At 38.0% G+C, this 23,856-nt stretch overlaps 2 protein-coding genes across 2 annotated transcripts in view; both read left to right on the top strand.

Moving 5' to 3' along the window:
• The window catches only part of dlgap2a (discs, large (Drosophila) homolog-associated protein 2a), a 64,279-nt gene extending 51,144 nt beyond the window's left edge, over positions 1 to 13,135 (top strand). Inside the window, exons 7-11 of the mRNA XM_037695013.1 lie at positions 8,133 to 8,221; positions 8,357 to 8,796; positions 8,880 to 8,971; positions 12,165 to 12,314; positions 12,929 to 13,135. Coding sequence (XP_037550941.1) covers positions 8,133 to 8,221; positions 8,357 to 8,796; positions 8,880 to 8,971; positions 12,165 to 12,314; positions 12,929 to 13,135 — 978 coding nt within the window. The remainder of the gene's footprint in view (positions 1 to 8,132; positions 8,222 to 8,356; positions 8,797 to 8,879; positions 8,972 to 12,164; positions 12,315 to 12,928) is intronic.
• An 8,635-nt stretch (positions 13,136 to 21,770) lies between these two features.
• On the top strand, positions 21,771 to 23,166 carry cln8 (CLN8 transmembrane ER and ERGIC protein). Its single transcript, XM_037694856.1, has 2 exons — positions 21,771 to 22,377; positions 22,689 to 23,166. The coding sequence occupies exons 1-2, from the start codon at positions 21,838 to 21,840 to the stop codon at positions 23,013 to 23,015; spliced, it is 867 nt and encodes a 288-aa protein (XP_037550784.1). The 5' UTR covers positions 21,771 to 21,837; the 3' UTR covers positions 23,016 to 23,166.
• The last annotated feature ends 690 nt before the right edge of the window (positions 23,167 to 23,856 follow it).

Genomic DNA, 23,856 nt, shown 5'->3' with positions numbered 1-23,856 from the left:
GATGTAAGATAAAGGCAGTGGTGCCTTGATTTAAGATAAAATCCTTTATTTTTAGTATTCTTTTTCAATATATAATGTCTTATTCTCAGCCATTTATTCTCAGAGTTGAGATATCAAGAAAGAAGCAATTCAGTTTTAAGGAAAATTGTCCTGTAAGCTTTTTTTTGTTTACGTGGAAACTTAAATTGAGGTGTAAAGTCCTAAAGTAAGCAAATATTTCTTGAAATCTGTTTGTTCAAGAATGCGTAATACTCAATTTAGGTAAATATTTTCAACATATCAGTGCCTCTTTCCTTGTTATAAGTCAAATGTTCTTTAAAAAAGCATTAAAAAAATCTTAAAATCAGGTAAATGAGGGGGGAATAACACTCATTCTAAGAAAATATTTAATCTTTGCTTGTAAGAATTGCAATTAATTTTGGACAGTTTTGTTTAGTTTAAAGGCGCACGGTAGTTAGATTAATTTAAGAATTCTAGCCAAGCATATTTTGTTTACCCCAACGGCTGATTTTTTCTTCTCAAAACAAGAAAATTTGGTCACATTTAAGAATAGTTGGCTTATTTCAAGTAGTGCTGTTTTTGCAGTGTAGGTTTGTGTTTTTGAGACTGACAGGAACTAAAAAAAGAATAATATTGCTTTTGAAATTGGCTTTAGTCGTGTGTGCAAACTCTAAAAGCTCCTTCAGGTGGGACTTATGGAAAATGTCCACCTCAATCCACCAAAACTGTGAAATGTTATTTTTATTTTTTTAAGACTTGAGGCGTCGGTGCAAGATGCAAGTGGGCGTCAGGATTAGGTCTAAGGATTTACATTTTAAAGTTCAAATTTAGATGGCTTTTATGTTTTACGTGGCAAAAAGACTTTATTGTAAGGTTTAAAAATATAATTTTCCATATGGTTTGCAGAAAAAAAATACCACATTTACAGTTAAACTGCAGATTTAAAGCTTTGAGTTTTAAATGCTGTGGTAGCTCAGTGGGTGAAGCCTTGCAGGCCTGGGGCTGCTGGTTCAAGCCCAGGTTGTGTCAGGAAGGGCGTTCAGCACAAACAACTGCTAGCTCTTTCATCTGAGTTCACTTGCTGTGGCAATCACTGCAGAAAGGAGCGTGCAAAAGCAACTGGCGTTTAAAGACAAAGCCCCTTTTTATTTCTGAAATAATAACAATCAGGGCTTTGAAATAAAAAAAAAGGCTTTTAATTCCCTAACTGAATCATCACCTAAATTTGTGCAAATGGGTACATGTCGCAACACATTTATGAAAAGTAGAATCTTTTAAATCTGTTATCTCTGAGTTTTTTATTTTGCTCATCGGCTGATCTGTTTGAAAGCTACATTTCCAGTAGAAAGACAAAAAAACAACAACAAGGTGCAAAGCAGGAACCTCAAGATTTGACAAATATTGATTTTGGGCGGACAACTCATCACGTTCAATAGCCTGCATTATCTTCCACTATGTGGTGAAATAAACCTGAACTCATCTGATTCTGTATTGATTTGTATCTTCTAAGATGTCATCATGTTTTTAAAAAATGTGGGTTTTGGCGTCGTCTTAACTTCCTGTAACGTGTCCCAAAGGGGCCACTTTGGAGCCACTTCCACTGCACTTTTGCTTCCTACAGAGAAGCGCTTACTTACATTCAGCAAACTGTTTTAATTGGCACCATGATGAGGTCGTGCGGAACGAGAAGTCAAAGATTTTAACCTCAGACATAAGCTGGAAGAAGTCACCGAGTGTGTTTTTGTGCGTTGGATGAAATGCATTCGTCTTTTCGCTGATGCTAACAGTCTCCTGCGCTGACACTGTGATTACTGGTGCACTGTGTTTGTGCGCACTCCTAAATGCTTCTGCGTATGTTACACTAAAGCACCTTTAGGGTAAGTAATCCTGTTGGACATAAATTGCAAAGCCTCCTGGATGTTTTGTCTTTCATCAACCCTCATTCTCTTTTCATGAGCTGGACTTTGCTCTGTGCCGAGCACGAAGTAATGGAGGTCACCTCGGCAGGCTGCCGCACACTCATTTCCTCCTCGCTAACAGCTTCCCTCAACAGCCTGACAGAATACAAAATAGCTCTCCAAAAAGTCACCCCCCAGCTCTAATACTGACCACCTTGTACCAAAAGAACAATTTCATTACAATAAAAGTGAACTCAAAAGGCCAAAACTCTTCAATCATAATCATATCATAATAAAACTCCTAATCCAAGAAGTTGGAAGGTTGTGCAAAATGTCTAAAAAAACAGAATACAATGATTTGCAAGTCTCATAAATCCATATTATTATAATTATTACTATGCAAGATGGAACACGGAAAACATATCCGATGTTGAATTTAGGAAAATGAACCATTTTATGGGGAATAAAATGGAATATTCTAATTCCAATTGAAGAAAAAGATGTCTGTGCATTGTTGATGCATTTCCAGATATGTAAGCTGCTCATGCCATAAACGCTGGCGTTTGATGTGTGTACTCATAACTGGTCAGGTGGTCCTTCTTCTCCTTAGTACAAAGGATGTGACATTGGTAGTTTCCCAAACAAATCTTAGTTTCTCTGATAACAAAACAGTTTGTAACTTTACTTTAGTCTTTTTTAATTAGATTTGTGTTGTAAAGATGTTTAACTCTTTAAGTTCAAGTTCAAGTCAATTTTATTGTCATTACCAGGGGTCTACAACCTGCGGTTCTGGAGCCACATGTGGCTCTTTGGTTCCTCCGGAGCGGCTCTTTCGAGCTTTGACTAAAACTAATGTAAAGCTGATTTTATTGGTTGTTATACAAATGACAAGAAAGGACTAGTTTCAGCTGTTTTCCTGTAATTTATTTTGCAAGTATGTTAAAACTGGGTCATGTATAAGGAGTAAAATATACTCACTTTAACTTTATACTTTATTTCTTTACTTATTACATTTTTCCACAATTAAAAGAAAAAATACAGTCTGCATAGTTCATAGTTTTTATTAATTAACCCCACACACACACATACACACCACCTCCACCACCACCACCTTACAAGAATCTGGTCTTTTCATTTGTCTTAAATTGTAAAAATATAAATTATTAGGTATTTTTAGCTTTATAATTTCTCCCCTAATGGCCACAAAAGCCCCCTCCAACAAACCTAAAGTGGCCCACGGGCCACCAGTTGATAATCACAGTCGGAGCAGGTTGTTGCGGCTCTGATCACTTTTAATTTAGTGAACAAAGGTGTAAAAATGGCTCTTTTGATGGTAAAGGTTGCAGACCTCTGGTCATTATCAGCTCATGTGGTGCATGAGGTGGAACGAAATTATGTGCACAGGGTCCCATTTACTCCCAAAAATAGCAAAATATAAAAAGAAACTGTAAATAAGGATCAAAGATATACGCTAAACAAACTCCAAACGGTACGCTAAAAGATCTAAAATATACGCTAAACACGATAATGTGAAACAATACGACGTAACAACAGCAGCCCGAACATGAGTCTATGGTGAGCAGATGGGTATGAATGAATACAGCATCATGAGATCAGCAGCAGCATAAGATAATCAGAAGCATGAGATCAGCAGCATGGATAATCAGCAGCACAGACACATATCACCAATCAAAGTGGCACTACATCAACCTTTCTTTTTTCATACAATGATTATCCTGGTCAGGGATGTACAAGTCTAACAGCCTCAGGGTAGAATCTGTTCATAAATGATGCACATACATTTTTACATGCGGTTTGCAATAATTTAAGTAATGTAAGCTGAAAAATAATACCAAAATGTGCACACGTTTATCGTGAGCATGTTGTATATTAAGTGAAATGTGCATGACAGGCACATGAGGTTGCCTGGGGTGTTGATTGCCTGAGCAGACATTTACTCATGAACCAAATATGGGATAAAGTACCTCCTGTTGATGGAAGACATGAAAATGACATTTCATGTCTGGGAATCATGGTCGTCTGTATAAAATGATGAGCTAATCCATCAAGCAGACGATGAAAAACTGTTGGTAAAGTCACCAACATCATTAAGGGCTGTGCCCTTCTGGCTCTGCATAAACAAAATTGAACTTAAAAATAAACCTGTTTGCCCTAAAGCGGTCAACAAAACATCATTCCCCAGTAAACACACACAGAATGGAAAAATTCAAGTAACAGAAGCAAAAGCCAAACTGTTGGCCGTCACTGACTGTATATTTTCTTTCAAAAGCTCTCCAAAACATGTTTTTTTATTCTCGCTCTGTAGCTGGTTCTGTCATAATAAAAAAAGGACCCACTGGGCACAAAAGAAGAACTGAAATGACTAAAAGTGACAAAAGGAAGCTTCAGTCAGCCTAGAAAGACGGCAACTGGGACAATGGGCGAGCAGGAAATTAATGGGAATTTTCGACAATGAGAGAATTGAAAGACAAATTAAACAACAAAGCGAGAAGCAAGGAACAAGAAAATAAAAAAAATAAAAAGTAGCAAAAGGGTGAATACTGGAATGTTTTGCTTTTAGGGGTTTAAAGCATCTCGCTTCAAGGCAGCGATAAAAACTCTTTGGTCCTGCATTGTCCTGGAGTAAAGGACGTTTAACAAACTCTGACTTTATCCACCAACTCTTAAGTTAATGTATCAGAGCAGAAAAACTTTGAGTTTCCTGTTCCAGAGTTGCTGATTGCAATGAGTTCAATCAACTCTAAGTATCTTTACCTTGAGTTAACAAGCTCAATAAAAAAAAAGTATTTTCAATGGAGACCCAATACCTGGATTCACCATGACAACCACTGAAGACAAAAGGTCTTCTCGATACCAAGCACACTCAGTACAAGCTTTCCAAAAGCATCTGAATGACTTAATTATTTTTGGTTATGCTATATTTTGTCTTTATTTTATTTTTTCCACATTTATATGAAGAGTCAAATAATTAGTGAAATTTATTAGGACGCGTTCTTCTAATAAACGGTGACAGTTTAAGGAATGATTTAAAAATGTGTTTTCGTTGTTGGAAGATAAGTTTGCAAATTGAGATTCTTAAAGCAATAAATTGATATTATAGCTAATCATTTTGATGACACAAATTGCTTCAACCAACCAAGGAAAAAAAATAAATTATGGTTTGTCACTTGATGAACTTGTTCTAATGTTTCTAACAAAGGAAAAGTCGATTAAAAAAAAAACATTTGAAACTAATTACTGTAATTTCTGGACTATTGGGCACACTCAAATATAAGCCACGCCCACTAAATTTAAACAATAATAATAACTTTGTACATATATGGGCTGCACTTGTGTATAAGCCGTGGGTGTCCATGTTGTAACAGATAGATTTTTTTAAACTTTTGATTAAATAAGTATCTGTAACACACAAATTTGTACAGTAAATGTTTTTTTATTTTTTTTCTGAACAGCAGTAACACGGATGGTTAAAAAAAAAATACAGTAGCCTACCAGGAAGTCATTTATCACTATCTTCATCTTCCTCCTGCAGAGGATGTTTTTTAAAACTGCTCCAGTCTGCCAGCATCCACTGGCAGACTGGAGCAGAAGTTGCTCTTTGCATGCCGCCAGTTTTGGTAAACGATTTTTTTCCACCAGTCATCCAAGCCTCCCACCGAGCTTCAAGTGTCATGTTAATACGCGATTCACACTGATATTGAGCGGCTGCAAATAATTTGTTGTGCCCCCAGGGAGGGGCACAAGTTCTCCCTCCCTGTTCTCTCCTCCACTCCTCGTTTCATTGGTCAACTGTGACCTGTTTGGTATTTTTCATCTGTCAGATTTTTTTTTAACCTGTATTACAGTCTCATTGAGTCATGAGGACCCACCCCCCAGGAGAGGTGAGCGCCAGGGTGTGATGAGGCTAAACGTTTTGACGGCAGGAAGCTCGTTAGCCCATCAAAAAACAAAAATCCATAAATTAGCCGCAGCATTGTATAAGCTGCGGGATTCAAAGCGTATGGAAAAAGAAGCGGCTTATAGTCTGGAAATTACAGTAGATTTGTTACTTTCAGATGGTTTTACTTCTAACATTATTTATTTTTTAAACACTTTGATTAATGAGCTTGTAAAGTGTAAAGAATGTTACATTTTAACTTCATACCTGCAAATGTTCATGCTTTATTAGTGTTTAGGGGTTAATATATATATAAAAAATAACTGATATAAACACTAGTTAGTCTGTCTCAAGACTGTTCACGTGTTATCAGCATCAGATGGAAGTAGAAAATGGACACAGTCTACACAGATATCCAATAAAAGATGTATGCTGGCAGCATCTCCTTTAAAAAAAATAGGGAGAAATGTTCACATAACCCACTTCTGGATTGGTTTGGTCAACCTGCAGCTTGAATGGATGGAGTTTGCATCTGCCTGTTCTACAATTCATATATGTGTGCCAGGTGTGAGTGTGAGCCTGTATGTTGGTCTTTCATTCTCTCTTCAATTTTCAGCTGACCTTGCCGCTCACCTTAACGTCAGCTGGGATTGGCTCCTCGCCACTCTTAACCAGATAAAGTTGCCGGGTGATAAATGGGTTGAAAAGCAAAAGCAGTCAACACATATTGAATATATGTGGAGTCTGTCAAGAGAAAACCTTTAGATGACAACTTCATGACTTGGACTGATAATACGCCGAATCTTTAAAACGTTTAAAAGTCTAAAAAATGGCATAAAAATGGTTTGAGCTGCCGTCTTGGTTTTTGTGTTTTTGGCTATTTGAAGGTTTTTTTGTTTTACTGTGAATTTGTTTTTTCTGTTGATGTATATTTGCTGTTTGGGTTTCTGCTTTATGCAACTTTATTTATTGTTCTGTTGGAGTCTGCTGCCCATGACCTTCAGTGTGCACTGGGGTGGTTTGGAGCCTGAGATGAGAGTCAGCTCCTCTAATGGTGCTTTGCCACTGTCGCAACTCTCATCGGTTCGGCACCACTGCACCAGTTAAGGGCCTGCCCACTGTCTGTACCCACCGCTACTCAGCTCAGTTTATGGGACCACCTTGTTTGAGCTTCCAAGCGCACTCTACCGAGGGGACGCTTTTGATGTAAACAGACAGCAGCTGCTGATTGGCTAGCAGAGCTACATCATTGGATGACTCGCCCAGCAAAACTGCAACCCACTTCCTCTGTGATTGGGTTGACCGATGGCATCACAAGAAATGAACGCATTTACAGAGAGATATCTGAGAGGATGGTGCAGCCTGGCTACACCCGGACTTACAAGCAGTGCCGCGATAAGCTAAAGAAATTACAGTCAGATTATAGGGCGATTAAGAACCACAACAGGCAGAGTGACTCGAACACAATGACCTGTCACGATACTGCCCACTATGCATCGACAATCCCACCCACAGAGCGGGGAAACGAGTTGCAGTGGCAAATCACCTAGAAGAACTGATAAGATGAGAGCTGAGTGGAGCGCACTTATCAGTGGCAAAGCAGTGTAAGTCTGAGGCCATGGTTCTGGACTGGTGGAATGCCCACTCTGAGTTGTGGGTGAGTCTTTACCTCAGGTAGAGGAGTTCAAGTTAGCCTGTAGTAGATCCAGTGATTACTTCTGCAGTTTTCATTCAAACATGTCTAGTTAATGTGCAGGACAGACGGCATGCACACACACAGAAGCAGGCAGTCAATAATAATACTCTGTCATTAGATACAGTCATGAAAGCAGGATAAAAATGACATGTAAACCTAGCAGTATACATACCCGGAGGAACTAGATGATACATATTGGCCAGGTGTAAGGGGAGACCAATGGAAACAAATCTGGTAATAATTTTTAAAAAATGAAACGGAGCAATACAACAGAAAACCATGGCTCCGAAATCTATCAAATCCATAAAGCACGACACTACTGATTTCCAACAGGAAATCTGAAAAAAGCTTTTATTGTTTTAACCAATCGTGAAGACCTAACAAGTATTTACTTTATTGCAAGCAATAAAACAAACCCTGTTTCACAGTTTCAATTAAATTCTGTAGAATCCTAAACTCTGCTGTAGCACAGCTCAGGCCGCCTTTACAGCCTCCATAAATCATATAATGTTTACTCCCTGACATGCCATGTACAGTTAAGTTGTTCTGTTCGTTCTCAAGCCAATAAACCCAGAGGCACAGGGGAATGGTAACTCACATAATGAGAGGCATTGGTTGATTTTTTATTTATTTTTTTAAGGTGGAAGCAGCCACGGACTCTGAGTCTGAAGGCAAAGGCTCACGGGAGTTTCACTCTGTTGGGGTCCAAGTAGAGGATGACAAAAAAGGGTGAGCTAATGGCTCCTATAGACTCATTACAAAAATTCTGTCTGATGTTTGATCTCACCATGGTACACAAGCCCTGTTTTCAGTGCTATTATTTGTCATTTTGTGGACTTTCATCCCTCCCTTTCAACTCTACAGACAGGGAAGGTTCAAACGCTCCAACAGCGTGACTGCGGCCGTGCAGGCCGACTTGGAGTTGGAGTGCTTTCCCACCATGGAGGACAAGGGCCTGCAGTTCGGTGGGGGTTTCCAACGGCACTCGGAGCCCAGCACGCCGACCCAATATGGAGCTGTACGGACAGTTCGTACCCAGGGCCTCTTTAGCTACCGCGACGATTACCGCACCCCAGCTGAGCCGCCCAGTCCTCGAGAGACCACCAGCGAAACCACCTGGCAGCTAGAACCCCCCTCCCCTCGAGAGAGTGCAGCTTCATCAGGCGAAACGGGAAGGGTGTCTCCCTCCCTGCGGAGAGACGGAAGCTGGTTCATGCAGCTGCTGCACACAGAGACCAAGAGGATGGAGAGCTGGTGTAAGGAGATGGAGGCAGAGGCCGAGGAGAACGACCTGTCCGAGGACAGTGAGTGTTCTGGTCCAAACCCGATGTGTCCTCAGTCCACAGTGGGAAACGTCTAATACTGCATTGCTTTGCTTGTGTTTCAGTTCTGGGTAAAATCCGAAGTGCAGTGGGAAGTGCTCAGCTGCTCATGTCTCAGAAATTCCAGCAGTTTTACTGGCTGTGTCAGCAAAACCTGGTAAGACCTAATTATGCTGTGCAGAGTCTTTGTTCTGAGTTCTGCACACGCTCCGTGTGATTATCCAGAACTACTAAAGCGTAAAGCTTAAAATAAGGACGGACAGACGTTTAAAGAAATATGCTGCTGGGTTCCTTTTTCACACCAGCATGCATTTCATTTTAAAATGTGCACTTAATGGTTCAATAGAAAATTCACTTTATATATATATATGGCAGCATTTGACAAGTTTTAAATGGGTCACACTGAGATTTCTGGTGCTTGTTAATCCAGTCTAGGCTGAACTTTTAAAAATGTGACAGTGCAACTTTTTCACAAATTGCATAAATCGCAGCCTAATTTTTAAGAATGAATAATGAATTAGTTTAAAACATTACACCCACATTGGTATCCATGCTTTTTTCTGTTGTAGATGTAAGTGACTGTTTCTGAAAGTTTAAATAAAACCCACCACTGGTTCATGAGGTATTTTGCTAACAGACAGACTACGCACAACCTGTCATACTGAAGATATATGTTGGGGATGATATTAAGCTACTACCACGCTACATGTTAGCTTAGTATCAAAAAGATTGTCCAATACTGTCATTTTTGTGTTTTCAAGGTCAGCTGGTGATGGCGGCCATCTTGAATTTAATTCACTCTACAAGTTATTCAGTTGTAGCTGTACATCCAATCATTACATGTAAACATTTTATTCAAATCTGTTCAGTTTATGAGATACAGTTACTGGTCGCTCTTGTAAATGAGTCTTCATGACTCAGTGAGACGACCCTGTATAAATAAAGGTTGAATGAATGAGATATTTTGCTAACAGACACATTTCACATCAATAGTTGATGGCAAAGTTTTCTTTCAGCTAGCGTTCAGTTTGTGTTGGGGATGACTCTCAGCAACTTCCACATTAAATTTTAGCTCAATTTCTGTAAAGCTGACAGTTTTAGCCATTTTTATGTTTGATAAGTTGCTCAGCTGTGGCAGCCATCTTGAACTGGGTTGACTCCAGAAGTTAGTCTGTTGTAGATCCAGTGATTACTTCTGCAGTTTTCATTCAAACATGTCTAGTTAATGAGATGTGCAGAAGGACAGACGGCATGCACACACAGAAGCAGGCAGTCAATAATAATATTCTGTCATTAGATACAGTCATGTGATCTCTCAGCTTTTAGTATACATTTAATGATTTTAGCTGCTTCTAACAAACCAAAACAGAACTAATATTTTTACTGATGTGGGGAAAACTGCAACTCTGACAATCAGCAGCTCATTTCAACACCCTGAGGTGAAAGCACTGTGACCGAGGGTAGGCAGGTGTGTATGTGTGTGTATGTTTAGTTAAGCAGCTTTGTCCTGCAAAGAGAAGACGCTTTAAACAAACACAACAGCTGCTTCATGGCTCACACTGTGCACAAGGTCAGGGATTCTCACTTTCCGTTTTTATTTTTCTCTTCACAACTCGTTTTATAGATCAAAGCCAAGAGCACATTTTTCTAATGAAGCTGGTGTGGGGTTATGATGAGAGATAGCAAAGTTGTTTTTTTGCAACTTGCAGCAGAAAACTCAGAAGGAATGGCAATTGAGTATTAGACACACCAAACCAGCCTTATAGGGCAAGTCAAGTCCTTTTTTTTTACTGCTTAAGAAGACAACTGTGTGTACCGTATTTTCCGGTGTATAAGTTTCACCTTTTTGCATAAATTTGCACGTTCTGCTACTTATACACCGAAGAGACTTATTTATGTTTTTTTTCCATATTCATAACACAATTTTTGACTGACGCTTTCATTTATTCTGACATGCACCAGATTAAACACTACCATTTGCAGCCGCTAGAGGCGCAAGAGGGCCCTCTAGGCTGTTGACAACTACTGCTGCTAATGCTATGCTCCAACGGCCGCCATTTGGCAGCCAATCGATTTGTGGCACAGCACCGGCCCGTGTTTCCAGGTGGTCAGCGGTGACGCATAATACATGCGACTTATACAGCGAAGTGACTTATTTGTGTTTTTTCTTACTTTATTAGACTTTTTTTGGACTGATGCGACTTATACGCACGATTGACTTGTACGGCGGAAAATGCGGTAAATTTAGGCAACTACTTTTTTCATCAGAAGAAGCTGTAACTCCAAATGTAACAATATTCACTTTACATTTTCCATTTATTGGTGAAATGTCCACATTTAGAGACAGAAAGGGTACGCTGATTTTGTTTCATCAACCTGCTTCTCTTGAAATCCTCGATCAACTTTCATAAAGCCTGATTTAAGAATCTTCAGAGACTGACAGCAAGTGGAGTGCTTCAGGATTTAACACTCACACTGACATAGCCAGAGCTTAAAATGCTCCACTCATACGAAATCTGTCAGCTCTGGAGCTCACTTTGCTAAACACTTCTGCAGAACAGTATTTAGGAATGTGACAAAAGCTGAATCAATGTGAAGGCTTTCACTTGGTTAAAACAGGGTGGGGGTTATTCTCCACCTGATTTAAAATGTAGGATAATTTTATAATTACCATTTTTGCGCAAATAAAAATTATAGCCATCCCAAACATTCAAAGCAAGATACAGACCAATATAATAAAATGTTTACTTTGGCCTTGACATTATTATTATTATTATTATTATTATTATTATTATTATTATCATCATCATTATTATTGTGTGTGTGATTCCAGATAATGTATTTTTTATTTTATTATAATGTCACATTGATTTGTATTCCTTTAAGAAACCGTAGGCCTTTATGCGTACCAAATGCGTACCAAAGCACCAAAAATACTTTCTTTTTTATTTGTAAAGAAAATATGTCTGATCGTGTTGACTCCAACAAAAAGCGGAAAAAAAAAATCATTGTTTTTGTTACAAAGAGTTGATTTAACAGGAAGACAATTGGAGCAAAAAATATTACTTTATCCATCTAGAAACTGCTGACTCATGAAAACCTGCAGCAGGCCAAGTTTACAGAGAACGGAGCTTTTTTTTTTTTTTCTGATGTGCTTTTCATTTCCAGAACCGAGTGATAAATAAGACCCAACTATTAAAAACGGTTTTATTATTTCAGATCTCGTTCATGAAAATATGCAAGTCCCTTCAGACATGTCTGTTTTCAGGAGGACATCTAGTGGATTTAAGATGAAGTGCAATTAAAAGCAGTTGCTGTCATTGATGATGTCTTTGTCCTGCTTCCACCAGGACCCCAGTGCCATGCCACGACCCACCTCTCAGGACTTGGCTGGGTTTTGGGACCTACTACAACTCTCCATTGACGACGTCAACCTGAAGTTTGACGAGCTCCAGCAAATCAAGAACAATAATTGGAAGCTGGTTGAAAACCCAGAGAAGGTGAGGAGTCAGACATTCTGTCACTGCAACTTGAGATGCATACTTTTTATTGTTTCCACGCATTTAGTCTAAACCAGGGGTCTGCAACCTGTGGCTCTGGAGCCACATGCGGCTCTTTGGTCCCTCTGCAGCGATTCTTTCAAGCTTTGACCAAAACTGACATAAAACTGAATTTTATTAGTTATACAAACAACAAAAAAGGATTAGTTCAAACAGATTACAAGGAGTAAAACTTTATCTTTATGCTTTATTTCTTTAAATGAAGAACTGTCTGCAGAGTTTATAGATTTTTTTAATTAAAAAAAAAAATGGTAAAAACTGGAAAAATGTCCCTTCACAAGTATCTGGTATTTTTCTTGAATAATTGTTAAAAATCATATATTTTATGCTTTATAATGCCACCTTAACTGGCTACAAAAGCCCCCACCAGCAAACCTAAAGTGGCCCATGGGCCACCAGTTGATAACCACAGTTGTAGCAGGTTGTTGTGGCTCCGTACGCGTTTAATGTAGTGAACAAAGGTGAAAAATGGCTCTTTTGATCGTAAAGGTTGCAGACCCCTGGCCTAAACGATGGTGCAACAATGTAATGATTACTGTCTGTGCCTCCTGCAGCCACCAGCTCCTGTACCAAAGAAGACAGTTCGACAGAAGAGCGCAGTAACAAGGGAGAAATCCCTGGACCTCCCTGACAGGCACCGGCAGGAGGCTCGGCGGCGGCTCATGGCAGCCAAGCGTGCAGCCTCCTTCCGGCAGGACTCGGCCTCGGAGCGGGCGGACAGCATTGAGATCTATATTCCAGAGGCTCAGACTAGACTTTGAGAAAATGAAGGATCAGGGACCTATATGTCTCCCTGCTCCTACAACTTTCAAACTAGCCTTTTTTCTAGACTGCTACTCTCTCTACTCCTCTGTTTATTTCTTGTCTGATAGTTGCCATCCTCAGTGCTTATCGCCATCATCACTGGAGGATGTGCTGCAGCTCTCCTTACATCACCAAAAATGTTTGTCTAACACAAAATAGTTGGATTTTTATTTTATTTTTTGTCTTGGTTTGCTGGTGATAATCAACCTACAAGCTCTCATGTCCTCAGTGGGCACATCGGTAGATTTTTTTTCCCCATTTGCAAAGTGCCATGTTAAAATTGCAGTTTGGAGAACCTACCAGCAAGCAGTACTTGGAGCTAATAATTAGGTTCTATGTTCATTTCAAGCTTTTCAAATAGTTTGTGACCCTTCGGTATTGCTCACTCTTTTAAGGTTGCATTTGTTTCTGTAATCTTTTATGAGGTAAATCACAAGCTAAGTATCACCAATTCCTTGTGAAATCAAAAAAGTGCCAATGCTTGGAATACCTCAACAGTGTGCAAATGGGCACAAGTTCCCCAAGGTTTAAGGTTCTTCAGGCTAACCTTACATAAGCTCTCCATTGGTTGGAGCTGAAAAATGCAGCTTTCCGTCCTTTTTTTTTTAATCGTCGAACTTTCTTCACGGTGTGAATCGGTGGCGGAATGACGGAAACATCCTGCTTTACCACAACTTCCCTGTATATCTCATGTTCGTGTTGCCAACGTTCAGACATTTACTTGAAGCTGAAAACATGCAAGTCTTGTGCCAATTTTCATCACGTTAATGCAGTAGAGAAAAGAAAACACGAATCGTGACGTTTTATGTAACTCCTTAGATTAAGATGTGTAGACAAATGCACTTATGCACTTATAACAAATCTCTCTATTTCCAAGGGAAATGTACAGACCCAAGGTCACAGTCGTACTCTTGTATTATTTATTTGTGAGTAAACAGATTGTTCTTTTTCCCCTTCTTGATAGCTGCTTTGACAAATCTGATTTGATTGCACATATATTTGATCATGCACACTAAATTGTTTTATCTTTTCTCTGGCACTTTTAAGTTGCACCCTCAGCCACAGTTAATGAGAAGTGTGTAAATACATACCAAAACACAAATAAGATATAATCAAAGTCTTTTTTTTTTCATCTATGAAGTATTTTTTATGAAATTTTAAATGTCTAAAAGGTATTCATGCTGATTAAAATGTCCCCAAGCAATATCTAAGTGAGTCTAGAAGAAAAAAGAGAAATATAGTTAAACTAGGGTTCAAGCAGGGATGCACGATATTGGATTTTTGGCCTATATCCGATTTGCCAATATGTTAAAACTTTTTTGGCCGATAAACAATACCAATACCAATATTTTATTTCCTAGGCCTATACAGAAACTACATAGCTTTCTCTGTTGTGGAATTAAAATACCACATTATTCTACATGGTCTTTGTCAATTTGGCCTGCTACCAAATGCAGATGTCAAAAAGGGGTCTGAAAATGATGTAACGCTTCAACTTGGATTACGTTTAATGTCAAATTTATTCATGACATACTCTCTCTAACACTTCTTGAGATGATTAACTAAGTCCAAAGTGTTATAGGACTTTGTTTTCGCTCCTCCTCACATCACGGAATAGCATCGGTTTCCAACACTTTAAAAAACTTCCACACCGCCGACATTTTCACTTCTTCGTTTCCCGCCGTGATCAGATCAGGTAGGCGCGCGTGACGTCATCACGTTGTGCTGGCGCTGCTGGCATCCTTTTCACTGGGTTGTCATACAAAAACAGTGCCTTTTATATATAAATATATATATATATATATATAAACAGCACCTTTTATATCAGTGAGTTATTTTGATGGAATGGCCCATGTGCGATATTTAACTTTATTGCTAATATCGGCCGATACCATGCCGATAATATCGTGCATCCCTAATTTCAAGGGGCTAAAAGTAGCTAGTAGCAAATTTATCCAACATTACAAGTGTTTTGCTGAAAGTAAATACATGAGGTGAGCACAGATGATTTGAAAGTATCTCTCCTCTCAGTTTAAGAGATCTGGTGGCTTAATGCAGGCAAAGTTTTGTTTTTTCAAGTCCCGTTAAAGATTAAAGTCACCCTAAATTTGTGCAAAGTTGTTCCGAGAAACTAGCTGGATGCTTATTGTTTTTCTTACATACACATCAGCGTCATCGACGTATAAAGAAACACGAGACCGAGTGTCCCCACCCTCGCTTGTTCTGGGACTTGAAGTCAGCTGAACCCAGTTTAAGGGAGCTGCCATGTTGGATATTTGAAACCAGCAATAAGGATGTGGGACTTTAAGACCCACCTACTATAATGTACATGAATGAAATATGAATATTTATACATACAGCAGCACGGTAAGAACTGTATGAATCAACAAGAGTCAACGTGTTTTTTTTTTTTCTCTGAGTTGTGTTTTTTCATTATTATTGTTATTACAGGAGCAATGTCCTGTTTGTTTACATGGAGGTGGAGAGGGACTTAAAATGTTTTAGCTTCAACTTCCAAGTTCCTGTATGATGTCCAGTATTTCCTTATACCCTTACCTTGATATAATCTGATTTTAATGATAGTGATACTTTTAGATAATCCCAAAATGAAGACACTAAAATCAAACAGTTAGTGGTGTAAGTCCTTAAATTAATCAATAAGAACAAAATGTTAGTTTGGTAGTGTTTTTATTTTGAATGTAAAAGATATTAAACACATCAGACCAGACATGTTATCAACATGTTTTTTTCAGATAATCTGTTACGTGAAATAAACACATTCTTACATATTTTAGATTGAATAACACAAATCAAACACTTTTGTATTTTTCTAAATTGTATTAAGCAATTATAAGTTTAAAACATCTTTCTAATTTTGATAACCCGTTTGCCCTAAAACTGAAAGGAAGCTAAAGGAACAGACAGTACAAATGAAAAGAAACGTATTAGTCGATAAAGAAAAATCTATTATTTACGGAGCTCCCATAATTATTAATATATACTAATTATTATTATTTATTTTTTTTGCAAACTGGATATTTTAACTAATGACGTTTAGATTTTTAATAACTGTGATTAGACTGGAAACAAGATGACTGAGATACAATTTTCCTTTTTAAATTAGTGTCACTCTACATTTGTTGTGTTGTTCTTTTGTGGAGCATTTATTTATTTATTTATTTATTTGCTTGCTTGCACAATCATTTGTCAAGATATGCAAAGCAAATGTAATGCTTTCATTTATTTATTTATTTATTTTTATTGTATTTTTAATGTCCTGGGTGAATCTGTTACAGTAGAACAATGCATTTAAAGTAAATTGCTTCTTCCACTTTTTTTTTTTTTTTTGCGTCACACAGCTCAAATTATTCTCTGCAAACTTGCTAATCTGTTACAGAACAAGATGTTTTTTTGACACAACTCGTTGTAACTTTTGCACATCCCTGTCCTACAAATGTCCTCTGTAAAAAATGTATGAACTGTGATTCACAGTTAGATTTTTTTCCCCTTCGTTAAGGCGTGACAGAGCCGTCTTGTCCATTTTGTTGTCAAATCACTCCTTTAAACCACTTAGTAATCACACAACTAAAATGGTGCTGCTAATTCTTTAATCAACACAGTTTAAAACAAGCAATCAACTCAACCCAGTGCGCTGTTAACGATTAGGACATCATTTCAAACACTAAATCATAAACTTTGTCTTTATTATAAGAAGCGGGAGATTGATTTACATTTTTTAACTCTTTGGTGTATTTTTTTATGTTATGTATGTGTGCATTTAGTATGTAGTCCAGCTCTGACGTCTTAAATTTGAAGTCCAGTTATAATGATTTAAATGAAAGATTATCGCCCATTTAAGCCCTGATGATTATCTTTTTCTCTCAAGTATATGCAGATATATATATATTCATGACTCCTTTGGGCTTAAACTTTGACTAAATGGTGTTGTTGGTCCAAAAAGTCTCCTTATAACCAACGCCTGTTTGGTAAAATAAGGACTTTCGTGAACGATTTTGCCGTTTTTCATCGCAGAGGCAGTAACCTTTAACAACGTGGAAGCGGATTTCTGGAAAGTGTCACTGCCTTCGATGCCAGGCTGTTGGCAGAGCGGAGTCGTTCCCCTGCTGTTGCCAGAGTGGCAGGGCTGCGAGAAGGGAGAACGGTCTCAGCCTGACATATGCTGGCTTAGAGAAGACGAGAGCGCTGCGCTGAGCCCCAGAACTGCTGCTGCTGTACGCTGTGAGCACAGCAAGGCACTGTGCTGGGTGATTTTTCAGCCTGCCTTTATAAGCAAAGCAGCTTATGTAAGATTTTGAGTCCTTGGTGAGATCAAGCAAACACCCTCCAAGGCCCTTCAGAGCTTGTGTTGATAAATGTGCTGCTGAATAGTGGCTCTGCTCTGTAAAAATTTAAGCATCAGCACTGCGTGTGTCAGTTTCTCTCTGGCTTCTTCCATTGAAGGCTGATGCTGAAGTGGCAGTGAAGGATCTCCACTGTGCAAAATGAGCAGAGCTGGGAGGAAACGCGACCTGCGTTAAAGCTCCTGCTTCTCCGAGTAGCACTAATTGAGATGAGGCCGTTTATCTAGTCAGTCCACGAACGAATCACTCTAAGTACCAACGTTAGATCGGTGCCAGAACTCACGGGGGGAATGGGAATTGTTTAAAGAGATGTGTGCGGCAGAAGAACAAGCAACTTGACAGCTTAAGTTGGAAATAAGGAATGGGTCTGTTGAAATCATCAATGAGTTTCTGGTAGAAGAAGATACCTTTGAGCTTCTCTTTCAAAGACAAAATCACGATTTTCCATCTAGACCAAGTGTCTCTGTCACTCGTTCACTCACAAATAGATCCTATACGCCCTTAAGGATACTTTTCAAGGACTTTCTTCGCTGTATCTTGTCTGTAGATGTACAAGCTGTGCACACAAATACAGAAGGCCACTTGTTTAAGAATTTAGCTGTAGAGTTGTGTTTAAGCTGACCTTCCAAATTACTCTTTAAATTAAAGGTTTAGCAGTCCTTTAAGGAATGCATTCACTGTTTCATGCCAGAGTTTGAAACTGAGCTCATCTTATGTTGAGAACTGACGTAGACGTTTTGGTCAAACCTTGAAAATCTTGTGATGTGCTATCTCATGTGACATCATTTAATGTCATGCTCAGCGTATGTGTTGTGAATTAGCTAGCATCACATCTAAATTTAGCTCAATATGTGTTAAATTCACTGAGTTATATCTCTTTCTGTGTTGGAAAATGACAATTAGTTGCCATAAATTGGATTGACTCTAAATGAGGGATGCACGATATTATCGACTTAGTATCGGTATCGTCCGAAATCAGCGATAGAGTTAAATATCGGACATCGGCCACTCCATCAAAATAACTGATATAAAAGGTGCTGTGTATATATATATTTTTATATAGTTTAAGTGTGTGTGTGTAAAGTGACAAGGATGCCTACAGTGCCAGCATAACATTATGACGTCATGCGCACCATTGAGTTTAGATTTGTGAAAATATACAAATTTGCGCTGTTCGAGTGTTGTCATTGTGTTAGAGAGAGTAAATGTCATGAATAAATTTGACATTAAACATAATCCCAGTTGAAGCGTTACATCATTTTCAGTCCCCTTTTTGGCATCTACTTTTGGTAGCAGGACAAATTGACAAAGACCACGCAGAGTAATGTCGTTTTTTTAATGCCACAGCAGAGAAAGCTATGTAGTCTCTGTAAGTAGGTCTAGGGAAAAAAAAAAAAAAAAAATATATATATATATATCGGTATTGGTATCGGTTATCAGCCAAATAATTTTAACATATCGACATATTGGATATCGGCCAAAAATTCAATATCGTGCATCCCTACTCTAAATGTTAATCAGCTGTAGGCAACATATACTAATTATTTTCTGAAAGCTTCATTAAAGCACGTCTAGTTGTTCATGAGCTTTTTTGCTAACAGACAGACAAAGTTAACTCCAAATAGTGTATTGCAAGTTTTTAAACAAAAAAAATGTGCAATCTGTTATCCATCAGAGTATGTCTTGGGGATCACCTCAGCTATTACCACATCAGATATTTGGTCAGTATCTATAAAAGTGAATGAGTAAAGGACATTTTTGTGTTTGTTAAATATGCATCTCTGTGGTGGCCATCTTGAATTGGGTTGACTCCAAATGTTAATCACTTGTACAGTTATATCCAATAATTACTTTCTGCAAGTTTTTTATTTTTTATATTGTTCACTGAGTTGCGAGATATTTTGCTAACAGACATACAGGTAAAACTATTTGTCCCTTTTTTTTTTTTTTTTTTGCCAGTGGACAATAAACAAGGATGAAAATATCAAAACAGCTACAAGTGACTACACTTTAGACTTATCCCTAAAACTGTAAAAATGTTAAAACTCATGAGCATCTCCCTTAACAAGTTTTATTCTGTAGCTTCACTTTTCACTTTTTAACTCAATGTGAAATATTCCAAGGGGACATTTTCATGAAACGGCATCACTGAGACACTTCCTTTAACTTGGAATGTGAGACAAATCTATAATAACTAGATCATATGGAAAAAAAATAGGTAGTTGTTTAGCGAAAACTATTTTCATCTCTTGTATATCATATCTATAGTGAGGATGAATATAATGCCAAATATTCATTATTTGTAAAGAAATATATACAGAGATTTATAAATATATTATATGCCTCATTAAGACAATTTTATTTTCTGCTTTTGCTTTTTTTCTGTTTTAATTTGGACTTTGGTTGTTTTATAAGCTGATATGATAGCATGTGAAACAAATTCTGAAAGTGTGCTTATTTACTTATTTTCTGTTCTGAATTACAGCATATTCCCACTTATGTACCGTTTTTTTGTATTTATTTACATCAACAATGTGCACATTTTTGAGTCTGAGTGAATTCTGTGCAATTTATTGCATTTAGCTGTTTTGTATGATTTTTTTTATTATTTTTATGTGCATTTCTCATCCTTCTTTTGAAGCTGAGCGACTTTAAGGTTTTAAATCTTTGAGTGAGTGCATCTTTGACCATCCATTGTAAATAATTCTGCAATTAAATTTTTGGAGAAAAAGTTTGGACAATTTTTGGCTGCGTGTGTATTTGTTCCCAAAGGTCAACGGGTAAAGTCAGTTTTTGCACTTTGCTGTTGTTCTTTAGTACTTATAGAAAAATGAAATGCTATGAAATGGTATTTGACTATAAGAGGGAGGATCAATGGGTTAGGTTTTCTTGACGTTCATATACTAGCTTCCTAACTTTGCATGTCATAGACCAAATTATTTTATTTTGCTGTGGGTACTTTATTTGATATGTAAGAAATAAGCACTAAATAAAGGCTGCAACTTCATTCAAAAATATCAAGACTCAGATCCCAATTCAAGATGTGCAGAATTATACAAGTCATAGTTTAGACTAAAACATGCTGGGAATAAAATGAATAAATTGTCATATGTTTGACATTTAAAAAAAGGTTTGCAACATATTAAAAAAAAAAAAAACCACGTGGGTCATTTCCACTTATGTACACACCTTGAAGAAATATTTGATTCTTTCTATTGATCGGTTTTTCTTTAATTTAACCAGAATAGTTTGCACACACAAGACCATGTAGTTCGTGCTTATTTTAATGAATGCAATCAAATAAATAAAAATATGCTCAATCTTAATTTATTTTCGTAAAGTCAGGACTAACGGGAAATTAAGTTTTGGAAAAACTTAAATTTAGTTACTTTTATTAGGCAGAAGCACAAATGTAGTAGAGCAACACTGCCCTCAGTTGGACAAAAATAGCACCGCAAAACAGGGTCAATATACCTACCAGCTGTTAAGCAATACTTCTAAATTATTAAAATGTAATTTTGTTGCTATTTTTAATTTACCTGAATCCAGTTTGTGGGTCAAGGATTCGTTTTATACATTACATACACAGACATTATATAAACAATGTCTATGCATTACTAAGTGCTAGAGACAAACTTAAGCATGAGCCTTGATATGAACCAATAGGATTCTGCCTCTGAGCTACACTGACCAATGGAATTCCATTAAAACATGTGGAGGCGTGACTTCCTGTTTTCGTGTCACGTGACCAAATTAGAGTCGCATGACGTGAGATTTCCTGTTCTAGCTTGATTCAAGTTCATTCAGTTCTGGTTTTGTTTCGAAGATGTTTAAATCGTAAGTTTCTGTTAATTATTATTATTATATTATAATAATTTTAAATTAATACACTATTTATGTGCTAGCTTATCTCGGTCGCAGAGGGTTTTTTGTTTTGTTTGTGCTGATACGGTGAAAAGTTAGCAAGTTGTTTTGAAACTGCTTCTATTTAAGTACAGAAAATCGTTTGGGATTATCAAAGCTACACAAGTTGTAACGTCTTATCTGCCAGATTTTACTAGCAGAAAAAAAATCATTAACTAATCATCAACACATTAACTGTTAGGATGCTGCTTATTTAAGTTGTCTAAGATTAGATTACAGTGAATATGTTATATAAATCAAATGTATCTAGTTGTACTTTGTTTATTAGCTTTCATTTTGTTTTCCAGGTGAGCCACACGCCATGCTTGTACCATGAATCTTCCACCTTCAGGTGAAACTCCCCAGCTAAGATTCAGTTTCCTTGCATTAACAACATGATGGATCCTGAGCAGCAGACTCCTCCACCTCAGCTCAGTGCAGAATACTTTTCGTGGGATTATCGCCTCCAGCTTATCTGTATAGGGTTTGGCTTCTATGCAGCAATATTCCTCCTCTCCCACCTCCTGTCTGTGGCTCTGTCCTGCACCTACAACTCCCTGCTAGCCAAGGAGAAGGTTTTCTGGAACTTGGCAGCTACTCGGGCAGCGTTTGGCATCCAGAGTATCGTAGCAGGACTTCGAGCTTTGACAGAGGACTCTGCACTGTTCAAAGACCGAATCAGGGGCCAAGAAGACTGGTCGTGGTTTCACATCCTCACGGCCACAGGCTTTTTTGTCTTTGAGAATGTAGCACTTCACGTATCCAGTGTGGTGTTTCGTTCATTCGACCTCCCGTTGGCCACGCACCATTTCTTCGCCCTGTCAGGGTTTGCAGGAGCTGTGGTGTGGGATTCCCAGGGCCACTACCTGCCCATGGTTACACTCCTTCTGGAGATGAGTACACCTTTCACCTGTATATCCTGGATGCTGCTAAAGGTAGGGGCATCATGGTATCTCTTGCCAAGTGAAAATGGCAAACTCCCAACACAATTTGACAAGTTTTAGTTTATAAACTAAACTAAATTGAACTAAAAACAGCACATTGTGGTTTTGCTTATGTTACTCTTATAATTGCTTCAAGATTCAATTTACCAGTAGTGCTCTTAGAAAAAGGAAGTAAAATAAAAAATGGCAGCGTTTTCTAAACATTCTCTGTTCCTCTTAATTACAACCTTAACTTGTCGGTAATTAACAAGCATGTGATTGTTAGTCACATCTCTATAATGGTTTCCTTTCTTCCATTCAAGGCTGGCTGGGCTCACACTCTGTTCTGGAGGGCCAACCAGTGGGTGATGATCCACATGTTCCACTGTCGAATGGTGCTCACCTATTACATGTGGTGGGTAACGCTGACCCACTGGGAAGAGGTCAACACCTACGTAGCCCTGCCCGTACGCCTAATTTTCTTCTCTGGACTCGCTCTGCTCACACTCATCATCAACCCCATCTGGACGCACAAGAAGACCATGCAGCTTCTAAATCCTGTGGACTGGAACTTCGGCAACAAGCCGACGCCAAACAGCGGCGCCACGAGGGATCAGGCTGAGGGTTCTGTGAAACCCCACGTCAGCTGAGGAGCATCAAAAGGTCTTTTTATTGTGCGTTAGTCACAATGGGAAATGTGTGCGAGAAAAGTTTTGGCAAAGTCCTTCATTTCACATACAAATCAAAATTTAGTTGGATAAAACATTTGGCTGAACATATTGGAATATAAGCGAAGACGAACGTGGGAATCTTCTTACTGTCTATAAACAGTAATTAAGCACTTAAATAATAATTTATTAGTCTTCATGTTTACTTATTGCCTGTTACTTTTGAAGTTTAGGAGTGAGCAGTTTAGTTTAAGCAATTTAACATTTTTTGCACTTAATTCCAACTAAACATGGTTTCTTTCTAGCTGGTGAAGTAATCCCATAAATACTCATTTTATCACATGCAGGACAGAGATGGGTGTTAAATTGGACCAAGTTTGGAAAACAAACTTCTATATCATAAATCATTAGATTTGTTTCGAGACAAGTCAGTAGGACTCAGAATCCTCCCACAGTAAAGTGGGAAATATTTTTTTATTGTCAGGACTAAAGAAAAAGCTTTTCAGAATCGCTTTTTGTTGCAAGAAATTGTTCTCTTTACAAATTCTGCAAAATGGGGATGCAGTTAGACTAAACTAAAACTGACATAGAGCAGCAACGTTAAGTTTATTTTTACCAGGGTGTATTTTTATATTGTAAGCAAAGTGGTAAAAGTGTGTTTAAAATTGTTCCAAGTGCCAAATACAAAAATTCTGAAGGTGCTCGTGCAGTGTTAGGCTTGCAGTTGCTTCTTAGTCTTGTATTGTGGGTATATTTGTGTGTCATCTCACAAAAAGTTGGTATGTTACAAAGAAGAATCTGAGTTCCCAATTTGTAAAAGAAA

This window comes from Nematolebias whitei, chromosome 21, assembly GCF_014905685.2.
Source record: "Nematolebias whitei isolate Nwh7 chromosome 21, NemWhi1, whole genome shotgun sequence".
In the NCBI taxonomy this organism is placed as follows: domain Eukaryota; kingdom Metazoa; phylum Chordata; class Actinopteri; order Cyprinodontiformes; family Rivulidae; genus Nematolebias; species Nematolebias whitei.
The sequence above is the reverse complement of the archived record's forward strand: the minus strand, read 5'-3'. Positions and strand labels throughout refer to the sequence as shown.